The 21,590-nt window shown below is 40.1% G+C and overlaps 1 protein-coding gene across 1 annotated transcript in view; it reads left to right on the top strand.

Annotated features, from left to right (window-relative positions):
* The window catches only part of megf11 (multiple EGF-like-domains 11), a 67,578-nt gene that overhangs the window by 7,726 nt on the left and 38,262 nt on the right, over positions 1-21,590 (top strand). The window contains exons 2-6 of the mRNA XM_063907718.1: positions 6,042-6,173; positions 7,938-8,052; positions 9,404-9,505; positions 9,951-10,051; positions 14,337-14,429. Of these exons, the coding sequence (XP_063763788.1) occupies positions 7,946-8,052; positions 9,404-9,505; positions 9,951-10,051; positions 14,337-14,429 (403 nt within the window). The 5' untranslated portion in view covers positions 6,042-6,173; positions 7,938-7,945. The remainder of the gene's footprint in view (positions 1-6,041; positions 6,174-7,937; positions 8,053-9,403; positions 9,506-9,950; positions 10,052-14,336; positions 14,430-21,590) is intronic.

Consider the following 21,590-nt stretch of genomic DNA (forward strand, 5'->3'; position numbering starts at 1 on the left):
GATTGTCTGCACAGGAAGCAAGGTTCATCCAGGCGCAGTGGCTTTTATCTTCTCGCTCCCCCTGTCTGCTTCACACACCGCTTACCCTGCGACATTTGGGACGAGTTTCTCACTGCTTGGCTTCTCACATCTTGGACACTGACACAAAATAAATGAAGACACCAAGAAGACACAAGGTTCAGAGTTGCAAGGGGGTTGGTGACTGAGGTGTGAAACTATTGGAGTGTAAAATTGCCCTGGCAGCCGTGCTGTTGTTTCAGCATTTCATGGCAAGCTGCTCAACTAGTGTCCCTACTTGCCTGTTCAGTGCCTTCTTCCCTTCGCTTTTTGTTCATTGGTTTTTCTGTCCACACCCTAACTCTGCTGAGTTCTGCCCTCTCTCTGTAGAGGATGAAACCTATATAGAATATACTAATAACTGTCTAGGCTGCTTAGTGTGCAAGATTGTGTGTCTGTACTTCCATGTACAGACCTCCAAAGTAATAAAGTAGTTCAGTTTTGTTCTCCTGGTGGGACAGAGCAGAAGGTTCAACAGGTTAATAAGCATGTTAATTTGTCCTTAGATGTCCAACTGTTACGTTATTTTTAGTCAATCACAGGGTGGCTAATTGTCTTTGTGGGGAAGGAGAGCCTTACTGGTGCGAGAAGGAGGCAGCCTGGTGCTTCCTCCTGGTGGCAGCAGGAGGCCGGAGCCAGGCCGTGGAGAGAGGACAGACGTAGCGCAGAGGGCATAGCAAGACATTTGGCTGTCACTATGATGCCTGGGGTTTGTTATTAGAAGCATGGAGTGAAACATAGTGACTAGTCTAAGCAGTATGCAGAGATATGTCACACTGGCATATTGTTATTTTGATTCATCGAGTGGTGTTGTTTCACTAATTAGTTTTATCACGTAAAATGTAGGCCTGAAGCCGGTAATTGGTGGTGCGTTTATGGCTGTGGATTCTGTGCCTGTTCTGTGGATTAGGACCTTAGTCAAATTAATTACAAAATATGTAATAATGTTGACAGTAGAAAAAGCATGACAAAATTAAGGGCAAAGTTGCTATATGCTCTATTCTATTATCTATATTTGATGATTATGTTTACTCACATTAGTTTCAAATTGTCTGCTCTTTCTTTGAACCTATTCTGAACAGATGGATCGCACGGCCCCGCTGCTCTCCTCCCTTGTGTGCCTGATTCTACATTCATAAAGCTAACGTTAGACTAGATTAGTTCCTCTGATGTCCATGAAGCAATTTCTTATTATTGCCTGTGGTGGAGAGCGGACAGACTGCTGCCTGCGAGCACACAGGACTGTGTGTCTGCTCTGACAAGCTGCAGAAAGTCTTTGTGCCCAGACTGAAAGAAATTAAAGTATGAGGAGAGTCCCCCTCCAATGGGCTGTGTCTGGTGTTGGCCTGCCCTGCGGTAAGGCAAGGTTATTCAGATGAAAGATGGTGTTGAGATTAGTGAGCCCTGCCTGAGCCCGTGGACGTCCAGCATGCCGCACTGCGTGATTTATGAGAGTCGTGATATCAGCGGTCGCCGCATGAATAAACCATGTGGCCAGAATTAAGCTGCTGTTAAACGACGCACAGCTTTTTCCCAGGTGCCTCCCCCTCCAAGTGGAATCATGGAAGTTGTGTTGTTACGTTATAGCAGTTTCATAAGAGCGCATGTTGAAGGCCCACTGCCGCAACTGAATAACTACCAGTGTAAATCTTCTCTGAGGATTTTCCTAATCACTCATAATTCCCACGACTTTACCACTGCTGTCAGTGGAGGGTTGGATGTTATAAATTCATTAATGGTTGGCGAGTGACATGCAATGCAACCAAGTTAAAAAGGTTTGAAGGCTTGACACAGGAGTATGTTACTCCACTAAATAATGTATTTCTATCCTATAATTTATTCAGTACCATAATAACTTGTTAAATTCAAATGTTGGTATATCTATCCCCTTTTCAAAAACATATACCAGTGTTAAAACTAATGGTTCGTTTTTATAATTGATTATTTCATCTGCTGGTTTTTCTTTTCGGTAAATAAGAATTACTTTATTAATCCCAGACTGGGACATTTTTTAAATCAATGAACCTTTTATTTGACACATATATCATCAGAAGCACAGTGTTATAAAGTGGGAAACTGAAAAACATAATACAGCTAATAAGTTTCATATTGCACTAATGTGATCTTTCCCTTTTCATTCTCTGTCGGAAAATGTTCAAACCCAGAGCTCAAGCCGTGTGGTACTTTTTTTCCTGTCTTTTGATAAAATATTGAGAACTCACTAGGTCCTATATGTCCTATGTCCTCACAAATGAGTTGAACTAATAATATCCATAACCAGAGCCGAGCAGTGTTATAGTCCCCCAGTGTCGGTCTGAGATTGAGAGATTGTGAAGTTAATCCTTAGCTGGATCATGTCAAGCTGGCATTCCTAATCATTCAAGTGTAATAAAAGAAAAGTACCCAGGAGTGCATTTTTACTGAGATCAGGTATAAGACATTGCTGCCTTGGCGGCACTTCATGCTGTCAGCATTACTGAAATTCCCATAAATGCAGCGACAAACACCCTCTCGGGCTTAACGACTTCAATACGCTTGAAGCCAATGAATTTGGCCTCTTTAAAGTGATGTGTATATAGAGAGGAATACAATGAAAAATCAAGAGAAACTAAGAAAACGACTTGTTGCCATAAAGATAAAAACTGACAAACGTTTTGTTTTCTGTGGTGAAAGAAGTGTAAGGTCTGTTAAGTAAAACTAAAAATACTGTAATGTACTCTGTTTTAAAAGTTAATTAAAAGACCTCTATTTTAAGTAGCTGAGTAAAAGTGCAGAGGATCATGAACAAGATATAAATAAAGTTTTTTTTAGTACTTCTTTTACAGAATTCTCTTATTCTTAAGATGCACAAATGAGCTTTTTTACAATTAATTGCTGGGTTAAATTGAAAACAAATATTTATAACAAATACATCTGATGTCTCTTTTTCTTAATCTGCTAAGCAGCCTGGAACATTTACTGTCCGATAAATGTACTGGAGTCTCTTTTAAAAGAAACACATGTGCAATACCAAAAGGGAAATGAAGACAAAGTTTATCAGCTAAAGCAAATAAGCATTTAAATGACCCTGGAAACAAGAGTTTAGTTGGGTGGTGTTAGAGGATATAGGCCTGACTCTGGATTCATTTACTAAAATAACGATTAAACATGACATCAACTTTAGTCTCTGTTGGTATTTGATACCTGCTAATACATTTAACAATATAGGGGCAAATTAAAGAAAACATTATCATTACACCATGCTCTAACTTCTCCAGCACTTACATTTATCTTACCTAATTGCTTTCCACCACTTAGCACAGTTGAAACATGGGCCTAAAAGATTGCAGAGAAATCCAACAAGCTTTTAAACAAAGTTTGTGCAGGGGGTAGAAACAGAGTTTGGTTTTGTGCTGTTTTCATGCTTCGCTTGTCAGAAACCAGCAAGGCCCCCGACATGTCATCATCCCCCTGGCCTATAACACCATAAAACGCTCAGGTGTGTGGCTGCAGATAGTGGGGGGGAGCAGTGTCTATACTGCACCACAGCGCACCCTCTCTAATGAGGCCTGACTCTTAATGACTCTCAGCCCCCAGCAGCAGACAGGGATGGCCGGCAGTTGGCTTATCTCATTGGCACTCTGTGCTGCGCGGTTACACCTGTAACCTTTAGATCACTCCAAATTAGGTTGCTCCGGGAATCCTTCAGTTGTGATTACAAAACAGATTGAGTGGTCGGGAGGATTCTCATAAAAATTGTATATGAGCCCTCCGCTTGAATCTAGAGGAGGGATAATAGGCTGATGGTGCAAAGACATGTTAGCCCACAACTGATCAGGCATTCTGTGTACTGCTCCAGACAAGATTGCAATACCAAGCAATGTTTCCGTTGACTGGTTTCCATTATGTAGATGTAAATTAACACAAGCAAGGCGAAATTGAGCATTGTGATAAATGAGCACATAGAGCACTAGGATGAGCCTGAGAAGCAGCTGGGATAGATGGGAGGCGAGCTTCTGACTTGTGCCAGTCAGTCATGTCTGCAGAGCATCATTCATGCAAGAGTGCAGGTGCTGGTCAGCCAGGGGACGGGGTGGTTAATTGCATTGCACTTTAATAAGTCACACGCTGAAGACACATGGCTTTAATCATGCAGATGTCTCTGCTGGGGACAGAGGTCTGGCTCATCAATGTTTCTGCAGGCAGGTGTCTGATGTTAACCATAGTGTCTGTGTCAAGATTCAGAAGTCCTTATCCTCACATACCCTAGCTCCGACACACACCTTCACACTACCTGCTTTTTGTACTTTGCACTTGTGTCTCCATCAATAGCCTAAGAGATGTTGCTATTTCAGCAGTTTGTCAGCGGGATCAGATGTAGCAGCTCAGCGATTGAGAGGGTTTCATAGTCTCAGTAATCAAAGTGACGGGGAACAGGAGAGAAATTCATTTAGGGGGAGTAAGGTCTCTGGAGAGCATTTAGTTGGGTGTAAAGTGAACATGTTTGAAGTCAAAACAGAAACAAAATGTTTTTGCGGATGTCGGCAGATACAGGGAAGAGGAGAGGCATACAGAAGAGCCCCAAGTGATGATGAAGCGGCATATTGATCCAACTTCTCTCTCTTGTGCAGAGCTCTTTGTACATCCTCGTTTCTGTATGCAGAATAAACATTGAACAAAAGTCACTCCGACCCAGTGTACCATTATAAAAAGTGGGTTACATTTTTGTCTTTATTTTAAACATGTTGAACCATGTTAAAGGACAAGCCAGGGATCTGTTCAGGTATGAAACAATATCAAGGAGTTTCTTGTCCTTGACATTCAAATATTTAAAGTCACCAGCCTTTTCCTCTGGCTAATCCTTCGCTGCACACAAATAACTCAGCGGAGGCACATTAGGGAAAGTTTGACATGACATCTCAGTGTGATAACTAACAGAAATGAAGAGAGAAATATTAGGTCAGAATTTGCATTAAAAATCATTTCTGTTTACAAAAAAACCCCAGAACTTATCATGTCATCTGCAAATCTGAAGGGTCCTGAATTAAGGTAAGTGCTTTGGTACCTACTTTAGGAGTTAATTAGAAAATCACATAGTTTCAGTATATGTGGAACTTTGCCCAATTGAGCACTAGCAAAATAAAATACATAACAACCTTTACTATGGTTTCTGTTGGGTGAAACAACAAGTGAAGGTGTTTTTTTATCTGCCAAATATGATCCAGTTATCCTAATGTTATTCTATTTAAGTATTAGTGCTTGTTGATAAGGGCTCTCAGTAGACAGGTTCATTTAAATTCAGTTCTGATTATAGACATGACAGTCTATTCTATCTATAATTGTTCAGTCTTCTGTGTCAATGTCTCGCCCTTAGCAACAGCTTACATGCAAAGAAACATCTTGAATTATTTATTTAGCCGAGAACAAAAACAGCCGATTTATTATGTCATGCATATGTTTACATGCTATTCAGAATTCACAACACATACACGGCAGCAGAATCTCATACCCACCCTCTGACCTCCTGGAGGAATCATTAAGAGCAGCTCAGTGAAAGGGATGATAAACACATCAGTGTTCACTTCATGCGTGCATTATCATTGCAATAACCCTTTGTGTATGCTTTGTTAATGAGCACACTTAATGTCATCTTGTCACATTGTGAACAAACCACTTGTAGTGTTTGAAGTGTGAACAGAGTTCATTGTACGAGACCCTCTTCAGTTAATGTAGGCTTTTATTTATGTGGGTAACTAAGAGTATCAGTGGAGAGCAGGTAGGAGGGATGCTGGAAAATGAAATGAAAACTGTGTGGTCGGATGTGCAGGCTTCGCAGAGTAAATTGGCCTTTCAAGAGCAGCTTTTGTGAACTATATTCCTGTTGAGATCCTTGATCCCATAAGAAATGTACGAGTGTGTGTACGTGCATGAGTGTGAGAGCAAGCAAGGGAGCGTGTGTCTTCTGTGTGTCATCATAAGCTCATTATTTTTCTTCTCTCCCACAGATCTGCGACCTGTCATCACCTCTGCCAGTGAGTGTGTGTGTCTGGGCACAGCAGCACTTCTGTCACTTTGTGCTTCCCGAGCCCCTTCAGCCGCCACAACAAACACCCGGGGACCACAGGCTGTAGAATTAGGTGAGCTCAAGGCCACGTGCCTCTGGCTGCTTAACCTGCCTTACCTTGTCAGGAAAATCCAAATGTTATCACCGTTCTGCCTCCCTCCACAGGATTCTGACAGAGAACTTGTGAGGTTTGCAGAATGACGTGAGAAGTTATGAGTATTTCCACTTGTCCAGAGTCATTCAGAGAAATGACTAAGGGTGGTGGTGGTCTAATCACAGGAGCAATAAAAGCTTTCAAGTCAATCAAGCAGGGTCTCTGTAGTATTTAACAGGATTATTTCAGAGGAGGGCCTGAATATGGAAGTAGCTGTAGCCCTTTAAAATCTGTGTTTCTTGATTAATCATCCTGTTAAGGAAATGAACATGACTTTAACCTCTGCCTGCTCAGATGAACTGCTACTTAGAGGAAGTGGAGGCCTGATTGATTTTCTTTCACATGTGAGTGAACTACATGCGGCTATCAATGCAGAAGATTAGCTGAACATGTGAATGCCTGTGTTATTGGATACAGTCACTCAGAAATATTGAACACAATCCTTTTTAACACAACGTGGCACATGAAAGGCACACATAGCTTAATATATAAACAAACTGTCACATTATATAGTATATATATATATATATACACTCCATTGAGCTTTATAAAGATACATAAAGTCAGTTTCCCTATTTATACTCATGCGTTTGTATTTATAAAACAACAATGTGTCTTCTGTTCTCAAGAGGCCACAATCCATCACTATACATAAGATACAGTTGCGCCACTGCTCTGGCATGCAACCGTTAACCTTAAGTACGAAATATGTCGTGTGTCAGTCATGCATGTGTCATCCAAACATCCTTTATCTTTGGTAGCAACGTGCTAAGGTAAATTCTGCTGGTGTGGCGAATCCATCACTGTCATGTCCGTTGATAATATGCACCCTTCCGCCTGTAGGTCTAATGAAATAACCTGCTGGTCTAAACAAATCAGCGTCTCTGTCACTGTCACAGGGAGGTTTCATCTCTGAGATGCTCACTGAGCAGAGCACATGTGGTTTTTGAAGGACTTATTGAAGGTGAAAGGCATAGGAGCAAATGTTAAACAAGCATAGACTTAATCATTTATTGTTTCAGTTCTAGCTGGAATAATGTAAATAAAGTAATGGAATGGTTTGACTTTATGGCAAATACACTTTTTCCTGAAGAGAGTATGATGAGAAGATTAAAACCACTCTCTTTGTAATTATGAATCTAAAGCCAGGAAACATTTTCCAGCTCTTTTTCAGCAATTTTCATAAAATCTTTCTTTTTCGCTCATCTTTGTATGTTTACATAACCATCAGGAGAAGAGCACACAAGTTCAGCTAATGATGTTCCACCTGCCTGAGTCCAAATACATTTTTTAAAATTGTTTTACTGTTAAATTACAATTAATTTAACTTTTTATAAGCTCTGGAATTGCTCGAAGGAAATGTTTTCTACCTTTAAACAAAGCAAATCTCTGTTGTTTCCTTTGTTTTATGCTAAGCTAAACTAACAGCTGTAGTTGTATATTAACTATAGCCTACAGGCATGAGAGTGGTATTTCGTAAGTAAGAAAAATATGTAAAGCATATATTTGAAAAAAAAATCAAGCTTATTGTCTTTAACATATGTAACATTTTTAATGGTAATTTCTATTATTGGAGATTTAACACTTACAAGTTAAAATATGTTCTTATTTAAAAGGCCAATATGAGAACTGAAGTTACAGTCATGGTACAGCCATATATCTTTCTTCCCTTTCTCCTCTCAGAGTGAAGTATGTGGTCATCTGTTTCCCTGCCGGCTCTGCTGCTGGTTCTGGGAATGACCTATAATGTATGGAGTCTGAATCCAGATGACCCTAATGTCTGCAGCCACTGGGAGAGGTAAGCATCATCTGTATGTGTTACCCACAATACATAGAATTTTAGGTTTGGAAGAGGATTGGCTGTATTTAAGTAGCGCCAGCCTCCAGGACTGAAATTTTTGATCCTGGAACTTTTTAAATGTCCTTCCTACAAATGCTCTTAACTAAAGTTTCAGATCTATTCTTAAAGTCCATACAGCATTATCGATCTCACACAGCTCATGTCGCTAGGCTCTGAGAGATGGGAGGAGTTGCAGCTTCAAATGAAATACGCAGGGAAATTGATCAGTGTACTCTCATCCCAATCAATCACAACAGCGATGGAGCCTGAATAATTATTAGTTGTGGCGGGCAATGTCACTTATGAGAAATAAGCAGGAATAATTCCTGCGCTCGATGCAAAGGGGAGGAAAAAGAGGTGTGAAGATATATTATCTGGATTATTGCCTGACCAAGGTGAGTGTACTTAGGGATTGTGGTTCCACCTTGTTGGCATCGAAATGAATTCCCTAAGTGGGCTGTGTTCATGGCTTTGAGGTCCTCCAATATCCTCAGACTGCCTCCAGCTGCATAAATCTCGAACATGAATCACCTAAAAGCTCCTTTCAAGTCCTTTCTTTGCATATCAAAGTTATGGTATTACTTTCATTGGAATGATATCCACTGACAGGACCTATGTACTGTGTATGTATTGTTTTATTTTCCTCCAAAATTCTCCAAGGAGCATCAAAACCTATGTTTCAAGCAATGTTTAATATGATTGCAGTGTTGTCTTTAACTGATGAAGAATTATTAGAGTGGAAACAGTAAAAATACCAGTACAAGAAACCCCCAAAAATTCGATGTATAGAATCAGCAAAATGGACTTAAAGTATGAATGTTTGTTTTGAAGTAAAAAAAACCCTCCTTTTGATAAATTGTAATATCCTCAGGCGTGTTAACATGGATGTAACAGCAGAATTGTGCTGCTTTTAGTCGGTTGAGGTTGAGCTACCTTAATCATTTATTCAAGTGGTTTTCATCCCAGGGGTTGGACCCCCCTCCAAAGAAGGGTTTTGAGAGGATTAAGGGGGAAGGTAAGAATAAAAAAACTAATTCTGTTTTTGTAATATGCTCTCATCTTTGTTTTTGTGAAGTATTGTATTTTACTTGTTGGGCCTTAAACCATTTTTGTGAACTGTTCGCCAGAGGCAAACTCTCTTTGGTTGAACTGCTTAAAAAAAACTATATACATCTGAAACATAACAAAGGGAACCACTCGGTACATTTTTAAAGAATTTATTGTATTTTTTAGGGTATAACATGACATTTTAATATAACATTTCAATAAGGTCATTATCTCAAAATGACTTTACATTCCTTTCTTTTAGCTACGCGGTGACTGTCCAGGAGTCCTACGCTCACCCGTTTGACCAGATCTACTACACCAGATGCACAGACATCCTCAACTGGTTTAAATGCACGAGGCACAGGTACATTTGGAGGAGCAGAATTTGTCCCCATATTTGTTTCATGAATGACTCCCCCTTTGCTGTCCCTCCAAAATCTGAGCTAAGTCAATTTGGGCCACAGTGAATGTCCTTGTTAATGAGTCAGAGAAGTAATCAGATCCTCAATGCACTGACTATGATCACTCCACAGTACATGTTTTAATTATTCCATTAAGGTTTAAAATGGGCATCTCACTAGACACAGACACACACAAAGTACAGCGTCACCTCTCAAGTACTGAATTTTTAAGTAGCAGCTAATTAACATAGCTTTTAATATTTTTTTCTTGCTGTACTTTAAAAAAAATTGCCAATGACAATGGAAAGATATGCCACGGTTTACTTTCAACTTCTATAGGTTTTTCTGCCCTTCAGTAAGGGTCACTCTTTGCATCACGCAGCTGTCTCTGTGTGTCCATTTTTCCAGGATAAGCTATAAGACGGCTTACCGGCGGGGAGTAAGGACCATGTATAGGCGCCGTTCGCAGTGTTGCCCGGGGTATTTTGAGAGTGGAGACTTGTGTGTTCGTGAGTATCCTTTGTTTTTTTAATTTCTCAATGGTGTCAGTCTGTATGTGCAAGATATTCAGAGAACAGGAGTACTTTCAGAGAACAGGAGTACATATTCTGATTGATTATTACTGTAGGCAAATAAAGCTAAAACAGCCCACCTGGACGCTGTCGTCCCTCCGCCTCTGTTGCCCCACTCCTGTCTGATCCTCTTCATCACCACCACGTTCTCAGTTAGCATACCGCCATCCATGTGAATTTACTCAGTTTTAGGTGGTTGAGAATGATTTATTAGGAGGGCACAGCAGGCTGCTCTCTGCTTTACTCTTCCACTATAAGTAATTTAATTGAAGTTGTATAACAATGACAAAAATTAACGAGCCAGGACAGTCCTCGTTACAAACCCAGTAGGTAAAGCACCCGTCATAAAACCACTGTGCAATTGAATAACATAAAAAAAATCTGAGCCTGAGAAAATTGGACTAGCTGTTGTGCTGATTACAATACTGTCATTTTTTTTTTAGCTTCATTAATTGTCATTCTATTTTTATTCACACACATCAAACAGAATATTCTGCATGTTGGCCAAATAAAGACAGAATATATAGCTTCTGAGAGTGAAATTTATGATATTCTCGCTTACCTAATGTTTAATTCCCTTTTTTAAAATAAGATTGGAATCGGACTATAATATTTATCTAAGTTATTTCACAACATGAGGGAGTTACTGATACGGGATACTCGTGTGGGTATGCTCTTTGACCACAGCTGAGCTTGTCCTTGTCTAGGCTTTACCAGCCTCAGGGAAGCAGAGTACCGGGAAGACAGCCAGCACAGAATAAGAGCCGCGATGATTATCTGGGGTTCTTGAGGAGGGAGGCGCAGATTGATCAATAATGTATTCATTAACTATTTGACTGCCAATCGAGCTACTTGATCATTGACAGACTCTCCTGGGTGTTAACCAGGTGACTCTGCAAACAGAGGAGGTGCCTCTCTCTAGTCTGACCTCCCCATTGTATGAACAATAGATTTTATTTTGATATTAAATGTCAAGCTGAGTGTAAAAACAGCGACTCCCCCTTTGACCCTCCTTTAGGTGAAGTAGGGAGACTGAGTTGATAGGGGCCAAAAGGGCAGTTTGGCTTTCTGCTGCCTTTGCAAACTGTTCCTCCGCTTTTAATCCTAGCACTCTCACTACCAGGATTAAGAGATTTGTACTCCCCAAGCTGTTTTGCATGCAGTGACAAAAGGGTGCATTGTAGAGTAAATCGACCCAAAATTAACTCAAGTCATCTATTTCAAGACACTTTGTTGTTTGCTGAATGCAAAATACCCACTTCCCCTTGTGTATTGTTTACTGTAGCTTTCTTCAGTCCATTTCATAAAAAGTCTGTAATGCTTGAAGAGCGTTTGACGTTTTAATCCTGCTTTTTTTTTATTATCATATGGCACAACATCAACACTTACATTAGCTCCAATTAGAGGTGGCAAAACAGATATGGGGTTGTGTAGACCTTGAATGAACCAAGATTATCACACATAAGTCAAATTTGCTTTTGACAGTAAATCAGCAACATTTCCGTTTATGGACGTTTTTTTTGTTGTTGTTTAGAGCATCTTTCTATTTGAAGTAATCGTTTTCTCAAGCTCTCCACAATAGGTTAAACTTTGATCGGTTTTTGCTAATTAGTGCTTGAAGTTTTCGACTAGAGGTCTTTATTAATTCTGTGACCTTTGATCTGTCGTAAGTCATTACCTTAATCTGTAACTAGCCTATATAGAGGATGAGAGGAACTCATTTCCCCCCTAATAAGCATGATTATTACAGTTGTGCATGAGGGGAACTCTCTAATGACAACAGCTTGTAATATCTTCAGAGGCTGGGAGGCTCTGAGGCTAGGAGTCCGTTTTTTGCAGAGCATTTGGGTCGAATGACTTCTGCATGACTCTTGCCTGTCCACTGGTGCAGAGTAAATCTAAAAATGGTTTTGGCGGCAGGCTTGGTTTGGTCCTGACAAAGTTTCAGGCGGCAATGCGCTAGCACATTTCACATTTGGGTTTTGATGATGGAGATGATGAGATTTTTCTCCAGAAAGGGATTCAGTGCCTTTGATTTCATTTTCATTTTTGGCTTTGTTGCATTTTTTTTAATGCTTCAAAGACACGGTTTTAAAATGAATCATCTCTGTGCTAGATTGAGGCATGGGGAGGAAGCTTTGGATCGAGTTGTTTGATATGTTCTGTAGGCATATCTCAGAGATTGATTTATCCATCAGCTACCTCATAATGTTCCACATTTTGTTCACTTCATTTTCACTACCGGTGTACAACAGAAATGACAAACGCATAGAATTAGACTTGGGCAGTCTTTTTTTTTTTTTTTACTGCAGAAAACTCTCAAAAACTTGGAGAGAAGGATACTTTGAGTAAAGTCTATAAAGATATTATACATTTTAAAAGATTGTAGTTTAACTGGGCTAGAATATAAAATGTATTAACACTGAATGACAATCACCAATTAGTTCCATTGTTCCCTGTTCTGATAACACCTCTGCATAATGAGTTAGATTAGCCTTTTATCTAGATGAAAGACTCAATTTTCCAACAGATTCCTTAGACATGAGTTAAGCAGAGTGATTCATGAATTTCAATTAAAATGAAAGACCTACCTCCTCCTACTTTATTATGCCATCCCTTCAGAACACCGGTTCAGATCTCGGGAGAACGGTGTGCTTTATCCTTCTCCATATTCAAAACTTCATTTCCACATCCTTTTTTTTATTTATATAAAGGATGTGACACATTTGCATTTCCCTGTTCTCGCTGATCAGAATTTGCTGATTGAAAGTAAACGAAATCAAGTCATCATGGTGACATTGAATTTGTCTCCTCTTCTCTTTGAATACTCTGCATACTGTGGACTCATTGATTACAGGTAGTCGATCTCACACCTTCGTCAGCACAAATGTTCAAGCTCTTTTCCCTTTTCTTTCCACTTGCTTACTATAATTAGACAGTTTTCTGCCAGAGTACTGATGCTCAGAAATTATCATTCAATCTCTGGTTTACCGTTTTTGCCTTGGGAGCATTTCTGCGATTAGCATCGGCTCGTGGGTGTTTGGGATTCACTCGTCTTTCTCCTCTCCTGCTGCATCTCTCCCGCTGGCGGTGGATCCTAATCGATGGCTGATTGAGTGATAATCTATAGCAGCCCTGTTTAGGCCTGCATCCAGCTCTATGCTGACCTCTCTGCCGGCAGGATGAGCACTATAGTGTTGCACACAGATCTGCAAAGCACCCCAGGGCGTGGGTTTAGAAAGAAAAAAAAACCCCAGCAGATTTTATCCTGCTGTCCTTTTTAAATTCTGACCGTAAAACAAGAAAAAAGAACTAAAGAAGCAGGACTTGAATGAAGTGTTCGGATTAGTGGACTAAAGTTAAAGTGATGGTATGTCTGCTGCCCTTGGAATGTGTATCATCCCTTTTAGCAGTCCACTAAAATCCCTGTTTTAGCGGACTGCTGATTCCCATCAGGCGGGGTTTCTCTCGTCATAGTGGCCACACTGTCTCATTTCTCAGATAAGAGCCTGCCTGTCTTAACCCTGCTGGCCAGATGACCTTGGCTGCCACATATTTATTCATGCTGAGCGCTTTTTTTTGTGATTCTTCTCCTTCTTGTCTTCACTGAAAAAAAGTGGCACTGTGGCATAGGAGAAAACTCTTTGTAGGTCACTTTATTATCCTGCCGAACCGAATCTCCAACTCTTGTGAAAACGCTCCCAGGAATACTAATGCAGACCCAATCAATCGGGTGCCGTGTTGCTCAATATGAATGATCAAGAAAACTGCACACTTAGTAAACACTGAGGTGCCTGGACCTGCTACATTAAAGCCTCACTATATGACAAAGCACTGGCTGATCAAATTAGAAGGGATTTACAGCTTGTTCCTTTATAGCTCAGCCTATAGATAACAGCTCATTGTGCAAAGTAAAGCTATGTGATAAACAAAGATGTTAACCAAGGACTCAATCTCCAGAGAAATCGTTTAGCCCAGTGTCAAGTAGTGGGGATGAATGTTGAATATGAGTGCCATGGCTAAGATTTACTCCCCTGGCAGTATTAGGAGATATTGAGTGTTCAATTTTATGGGCCATTTTCTTTCAGCTGTTATCTTGGTGGTTTTCATTATGCTGTTTATTGGCGGTTTAATGATGTTTTTTACTCTCTGCTTCTATATATGTATGTGCTTAACTCAATTATAAACTAGACTAATGAGGGAACGTCTCTGTGTGTCTCAGCTCTGTGTACAGAGGAGTGTGTCCACGGTCGCTGTGTGTCTCCTGATACATGCCAGTGTGAGCCCGGATGGGGAGGACTGGACTGCTCTAGTGGTGAGTGTACTTTACTCCTAAACCCACAATTACTCACACTCATTTTAATCCTGAATGGCTTTCCATTTACTATGAATCAGCTGTTTTTGCCTCAATGTACGTCCATCTCAAAGCTGCTCAGCTTTATATCCTCTCTTCTTAGCAAACACAGCCAATGGAACAGGTAAGTCACAATGAATTCATTTTCATTTGCGGGAAGTGGAAGTGATTTGCTTGATGAGTATAGCGGATGGATGGATGGATGGATGGATGGTTGCATCCCCCTGTGTCTACCAAGCTCTCTGTTATGGTCTTAATCATGATTAGACTGGTGCCTATGACTTGTTCAGTGGAATGAGGAATCAATGCCAAGCTGAAGCAGACCATTGTTGGCCTTTCTGTTTGCCGGGGTTTCCTCCCAGCTCCCAGAGCGGGTCTCCAGGAGGGATGGTGGGGTGGAGCTACGCATATCTATCCTGCAATTAGCTAAATGCTGGAGCATCACTGAGGCCAGACAGGAAGAAAAAATCTATTTACTCTTTTGTGATATTTATGTCTTCAGATATATAGCGCATGTATACAGGAGGCTATTATTCCCAGGTCAGGACTGAGATAGCAGTCAACATTTCTAACCTCAAATTATTAACTCCAGCTCTCTTCTCCCAGTTGCATTTAACTGTTATTGCCTATTGCATATTTAGGAATGAGTAATGGGAGCTAAAATCATATCAGTACTACAGTTATTGTATAGATCTATGAGTTTTCATTAGCAAAGAGCCATTCCCTGATTAGCAACTGTGTGTAAATCAGCTGCTCTCGCTGCAGCGCTGGCCCATTGGCGGTGGATTCATGGGCATAAATGACAAGCCTGAGCTGTTTGCCGCTGCTCCTGCAGACTGCTGAGATTCCTACAGGGAGGATTTGAGGTTCAGGGCCCCCAGGGACTCTTGTCCCACTCTTGGTTGGTTAGGAGTGCAGCCTTGTGTGCCTTTCAGCCTGCAGGTGCTGGGCTAATCCACCTTATTAAAACAGACTTGATGATTGAGACAGAGGCATTATTCATAACTTTAGATTTCCATACCAGGCATGATTCCAGGCTTTTTCATTTACGAGCTTTCATCTGTAGAAATGAGGAATGCGTGCCAATTTTTAAATTAAATCTGCCCTCTTTTTTCCTTCGTGTAAATGGTTCAGGATATTTTTTTTGTCTTTCATGGTAAATTTAACTTTCACTCAGCTCAGGTAGGATATGTGAGCTTTAGCAGTCTTGTGTGTGGATCTAGCATCACATCTTGCCTTATGTGAGCTGCAGAGCACACATTTACATCTATTCAGGATTCACAATCAATGCCACGGTTTATTTGCTGTTTGTTTTACTGCTATTATATTTTAGTTGAGGTATTGGTGTTAACATCAAAGCCAATTTCCAGAGTGTGAGGGCAGAATGAGCCGATCACGTGATGAAGGATGTGTGAATGTGATGAAAAGTGTGTCGCCCAGGCTTGGAGATGAAGAGCTGCCGTGGGATGCTGAGCGGCCTAAAGCTGAAGTGACAGCCTTTCAGCCAGTGATCTGGAGCCGCATCAAAGGCTTGGACCTCATTTCTGGAGCAGCACCCACCAGAAAGCAGTTTTGTATTTGGGTCAGGTGGTGAAAATAAAGAGTCGGAGTGTTTGTGGCCAGAAGAGAGAAGGCGATAAGGTGGGAGAGATTCAGTGAGTTGTGTTGAAGGCTGAAGAAAGATTTCACCTGTTTTTCTCCTGCTGGTGTCCACCTGCTGTAGCTAGAAAACATTTCATCCTCTCCCCCTGCCCGAGGCAAAAGCCCCACTGAGACCAGCCCTGCCCTGTGGCCCGCCTTGAGTCCTGGAGTGTCTTACATTCATGTCAAGGACATAATGGTATATGTGGACCACAGATAAAACAACATGTTTGCTGTTGGCTTTGTTTGAAAATGCGGAGTCGTTCTACATGTTTCACACATGGATTTGGAGCATTCAGAGTTGAGGTTGTGTTTTCCCAAACAGCTGATGAATGATTAATTGTTGTTGGTTGTTAGTTGTTGTGATGCCTGTGTTTTGTGTTTGTCGAACATATTTCTCTGATTTCATTCATTTTCATTAAAAAGCTCAGGACATTAAAGCAGTGTGGTTACATGCCTCTGTTTATGTTTGCTTTGTCTGTTTTTCTATGTTGTGTTTGCATTTTATGTAGCTTTGCTTTGTTCTCTTTTTATATTGAAATGCAGTGTTTGTTTTCTCTATGAACTGTGTATACCTTTGTTGGTATGGTTTTTCATCAAAACAATATTGTTTTCAACACGATTTTCACCGTGTGGAAAATAAAACATTATCAACTTAAATAAAACGGACATTTTTGCAAAGGCAATAAAGACGGATGGAGCACTGTTATGGGTCTGAACAGTGTGTCTTCAGTCATTTTAGTCTACTGAAGTTTAGCACTGGGTATTGCCAAGTAGTTGTATTATTAGTTGTAGTTTGCAACAAATAGAGTATATTGCTGTAAAAAGACAAGACACGTTATGAGATGAAATGGTAAACCAAATCTTTGCAGCATATTATGAATTTATTGAATAAAAACTATATATCTTTCTTCCCAAATCTAATGAGTTTCTTGGCTTTAAAAGTAGACTTTCTCATTTTAAAGTTAAAAAGAAAGGACCCAGTCTTTTTGCCTTCTTTGCTGTGGACTTTTCAACCCTTGTGATTGAATCCCTCTTGATGAGTCTGTCACACAGGGTCACTATACATATGCTGCAGTAATAACAGCTTTCAGATAAGTATGTACAAGGTATATTTAGCTATGACTGCCATCACTTGTAAAATATTAGGTGCAATGAAGCACTATCATTGATTTAATGTGCTTCAGTCAGATAATGATATGTTCCCAGTGCTGGGGAGAAGAAATCATCGTGCATAAATATGGAGCTTTAAGTGTTTCTCCTCTCTGCCTTCTTGGAGTTTGCTTTCGCTTGGAAATATTCTCCCACTTGTGCACATTAAAAAAATCAATGCAAGAATCTGAAAGGTCCCAGGGAGTTTAGCTTTGTTAACCATAAAGCATCCTTTGTGTTCTAAGAAGAAATCTATCATACTTAATGGTCAAATCTAATGTGGCTGGTCAGCCGTGGCCCATGAGGTAACATATTCCCCCTTAATGTATTCAAATGGGAAGGCAGCCACTGCTGCGGGTGCTATTCACATGGTTAATTGATGAATGTGGCCTATGAATTCTTGTTTATGGTATATTGCACCAGACAGGGTGGTACATGCTACTTATTTTATGTTAATTGTCTTACTAAAACAGAAAGATTATTCATTACTTCGAGTTTAAATCAGTGTTTGGGTTTATGAGATATTGGACTTATTGTTGAAGTAAGCATTTGTGCTGGTGGCCGATATTTACTTTAGCTTTATTAGCTTATTTTATTGCAGATTACATTGCCCCAACCAGAGGAGATGCAATATCAAAGAATAACAAGATCAAAAACCGTGCCAGTGAACTTCCTTTTGGCTTGAAAAACACCCTTGTGAGGACTCCCTCTGGCACCCGTCGACAGAATTTACACATTATTCTCAAAAGTGCATCTGAGCCAGATGGTTCCTCTCCAATCTCACAGCAGCAGGACATTGACATGCATCGCTGTCAAAGACCAAGAGACTGTGAATAACACTGAACGGGACACAGATTTGCTGTGGCTCCACACATCACTCCAAATGCCTCTATACTTTTCTCACACAACTTCTGTCTTCATTAATCTCACAGATTGAGATTTCAATATCTGTGAATGTCTGTGTGCCTTTTGAATGTGTAGAAAAACATCACTTCATTTTTCTTTCGGTTGATGACCCCATATCAACCAAGAAACCCTGAAAAGTGAGATTTGATCTCCACACCACCTCTTTTATAAAACTAAGTGAAACTCAGTTGAATTTCTCATTATATAACCATATAACGATAGACATTTTGCGAGCACTATAAATATTCCAACTATCTTTTTGAAAGGTTTTACTTGCCGCATGTAACAGTTGAAGCCGTCTGCCTTTATTTTGATAGATCAAAGCGCCTGGGCAACTGTATTTCTCAAGGGGACACAACATGGACCAATCTATGGTGCCTCGTGGGACAAAGTGTGTGTGTGTGTGTGTGTGTGTGTGTGTGTGTGTGTGTGTGTGTGTGTGTGTGTGTGTGTGTGTGTGTGTGTGTGTGTGTGTGTGTGTGTGTGTGTGTGTGTGTGTGTGTGTGTGTGTGTGTGTGTGTGTGTGTGTGTGTGTGTGTGTGTGTGTGTGTGTGTGTGTGTGTGTGTGTGTGTGTGTGTGTGTGTGTGTGTGTAGCTGTCCTGTGTTGATGGAGCTACGTTTATGAATGTTACATGGGGCTCCTTGGGAGTGTTGCAGCCAGTTACTGCAGATTTGACAGTGTTAATTGAGATACTACCTCTCTTCTAAATCCTTATCGTACTGATGAACTGCAGCCTTTTAATCTAGGTATCATTCAATCGAAATAGGACAGTTAAAAAATACTGCAATTTTCCTTCCACCAAAGCCACATACACAAGTGACTGAAATAAATTTTCCAAAATGATCAATCAAATTAAAGCTGAATAATGCCTTTAATGTAGATGTTCTATGGGTTAATATGGTATTCTGGAATATTTTTGGCCTTGTTATACTTCTCTTTAGAGGATTTGACATTGTGACAACCCTAATTCTTACCGTACATAATCTTCATGTATTTAATAGTTTCCATTTCATAGGCTATGAATTAAAACAGTTTATTGGACTTCATTTGTGGTAGTGAGAGGTATCTCTGAAATAATGAAGTGGACCTCGTTACACCGGTCCCCTTGCTCTGATCACAACCATCATAAAACACAAATTGTATTTTATTCTTAAAACACACCTGTATATTACATATAACTGAATATTAACTGCAGTTCTGGCAATACTGTATGTATTTGGAAACATCTGTTCACAGACAGACAAGAAACATGTGCCATCACGGATTGGAGACAGGCTTCATTTGTTTTCAGACACAACCCAGCGTTGTTGCCCCCTTTCATTGTATCCCTGCATCCAGACTGGTCATTGAAATGCAGGAGGCTGCATTTTTTTCAACCAGGGTTTCAGACAGCCTGAACACCCCCTTAATGCATGACTAAATAAAACGGGGTGCACCACAACAAATTCCTCGTACGTAGAGATTAGCTGCTATCAAACATTTATCTGCAAGATGTTATTTTTACAAACCGACTGAACAAACTGACAAGGACTTAATGTCAATGCAATATGCTCATCTCCTCTGACTAAACGCTTGAACCAAATGCTGTTTTAACGACAACGATAACTGTGACAAACTGTATACAAAAACAAACATCTTAACATATCATGCTGAAAGATTAGTGAAAGAGATGTAGTAAGGTTAGAGTAATCACATATCTTCCATTCATGATCACACAAATCCACAAGATACCTTTGAAGTTAAATATATTGTTTTAACCTTTTAAACCTTAAAAAAAACTTGATACATTACAGTCACAGTTTTGACCGGTTCATTAGAGTCCCAAAAGCTTCATAATTGTATACATTTCTGCACATCTTGACAATAATACTGGAAATAAAAGCAAAGTATTTTTGAATTGTCTTAATTGCAATAAAATCAAACGTACATAAACAGTCTTTTTAATAGTCACAGACATTACATAACACTAAATCATTACTATGATTCTGTTCTTTGGACAGCATGTCTCCTAATTTCCCAGAATTGAAATAATGGTTGGATATGTTTTGGTATCTGCATCTGGTGTTTTCATCATGTTGTTGCAATTCATGAAAATTAAGCAATGGTTCAAACTTACACAATAGTGTACATGCAGAGGCTGAGAGGGTGCTTCATGCAGACTGAGATACAGTATATATGTTTACTCAATATTTACATATACATTCACATACTATAGTCCACAAAATATTTTATTCAATTTTTGAGGAACTTTACATTTAAACCTTGTTTTAAATGTGTTATGCGCAGTTTCGACACTGATGATGGTCGTTGAATAGGTCAGATTAAATTGTGGATGCTCCTGGCTCAGACAGAGACTGTTTCAGGATGTGGCTCGGACAGCATGCCCCTCAGATCTTTACTCGCATGTCTTTTAGTGACTAACGTGACTTATGTGTGGTATAACTCACTACGCTGAGACTTCAGCTGACTGATGGTGAGTCAATGGAATGAATTGTGGCATACGCTATTTAGCTGACAGCCGCTTTCACTACTGAAGACACAGAAACACACTCAAGTTAAATATTAATAAAATATTCTCACTTAAAGCTGCAACGATAAACCTTTTAAGATATTTTGCATTAGTGTTCTTCATCTACTGGTTTGACTCACACACACATCCAGTACATGTCTTTATAACATTTTCCGCACATGTAAGCCTCATTGGCTGTGTATGCAGATTGACTTTGCTCGGCTCTGAAGATTTTTTGTACCATCCCATTAAGCAGGATTTATTGTTCCCCAAGAGCTCACTGCTCCATTACCTTTGGGAGAATGCCTAAAATGTGTGTGTGTGAATGTGAGTGCCCTTTCTCTCCATGCATATACCTGAGCACAAAAAGCCGGTTGATATCACCGCATGTCGTGTGATGGTTAGGATGATACGATCATTTTGAAAGGAACAGATACAGCATCTAGTCCCACTGGTCATTATCACCGCGATGCTTATTAGTCACTAAGAGAGTAAAGAGTTCCTGAAACACTACACAGCGCTGGGAGTCTGCATAGATGGCTTGATTTAATAAGGACATTGAAAGCCTTATCTCCTGTCCTTAAGAAAAGGTCAGTGTGTCTAAAATAGCTGAAATCCTATGATAACAGTTTAGAGCGATAAGATATCCCCTGAATACTAATTCAGAACAAAGCTGCTTGAAGCTCATTTCACAGTCTATAAGTCGCACTTGATTTTGTGGTCCTTTGCCGTGTTTATGAAATGTGTTAGCAAAGATTCAATACATTTGTATTGATCATTGATTTTGACGACCTTTTCACAGTTCAGTGTGTGGTAGATTGCCAACCCCTGATTCAGACTGCCATGGTGTTACAAATGCTGCTAAGCCTAGTTTTGTGAAATCACCCCAGCAGCGCCGGACGTTCTACTTTC

This window comes from Eleginops maclovinus, chromosome 2, assembly GCF_036324505.1.
Source record: "Eleginops maclovinus isolate JMC-PN-2008 ecotype Puerto Natales chromosome 2, JC_Emac_rtc_rv5, whole genome shotgun sequence".
Taxonomy (NCBI): Eukaryota; Metazoa; Chordata; class Actinopteri; order Perciformes; family Eleginopidae; genus Eleginops; species Eleginops maclovinus.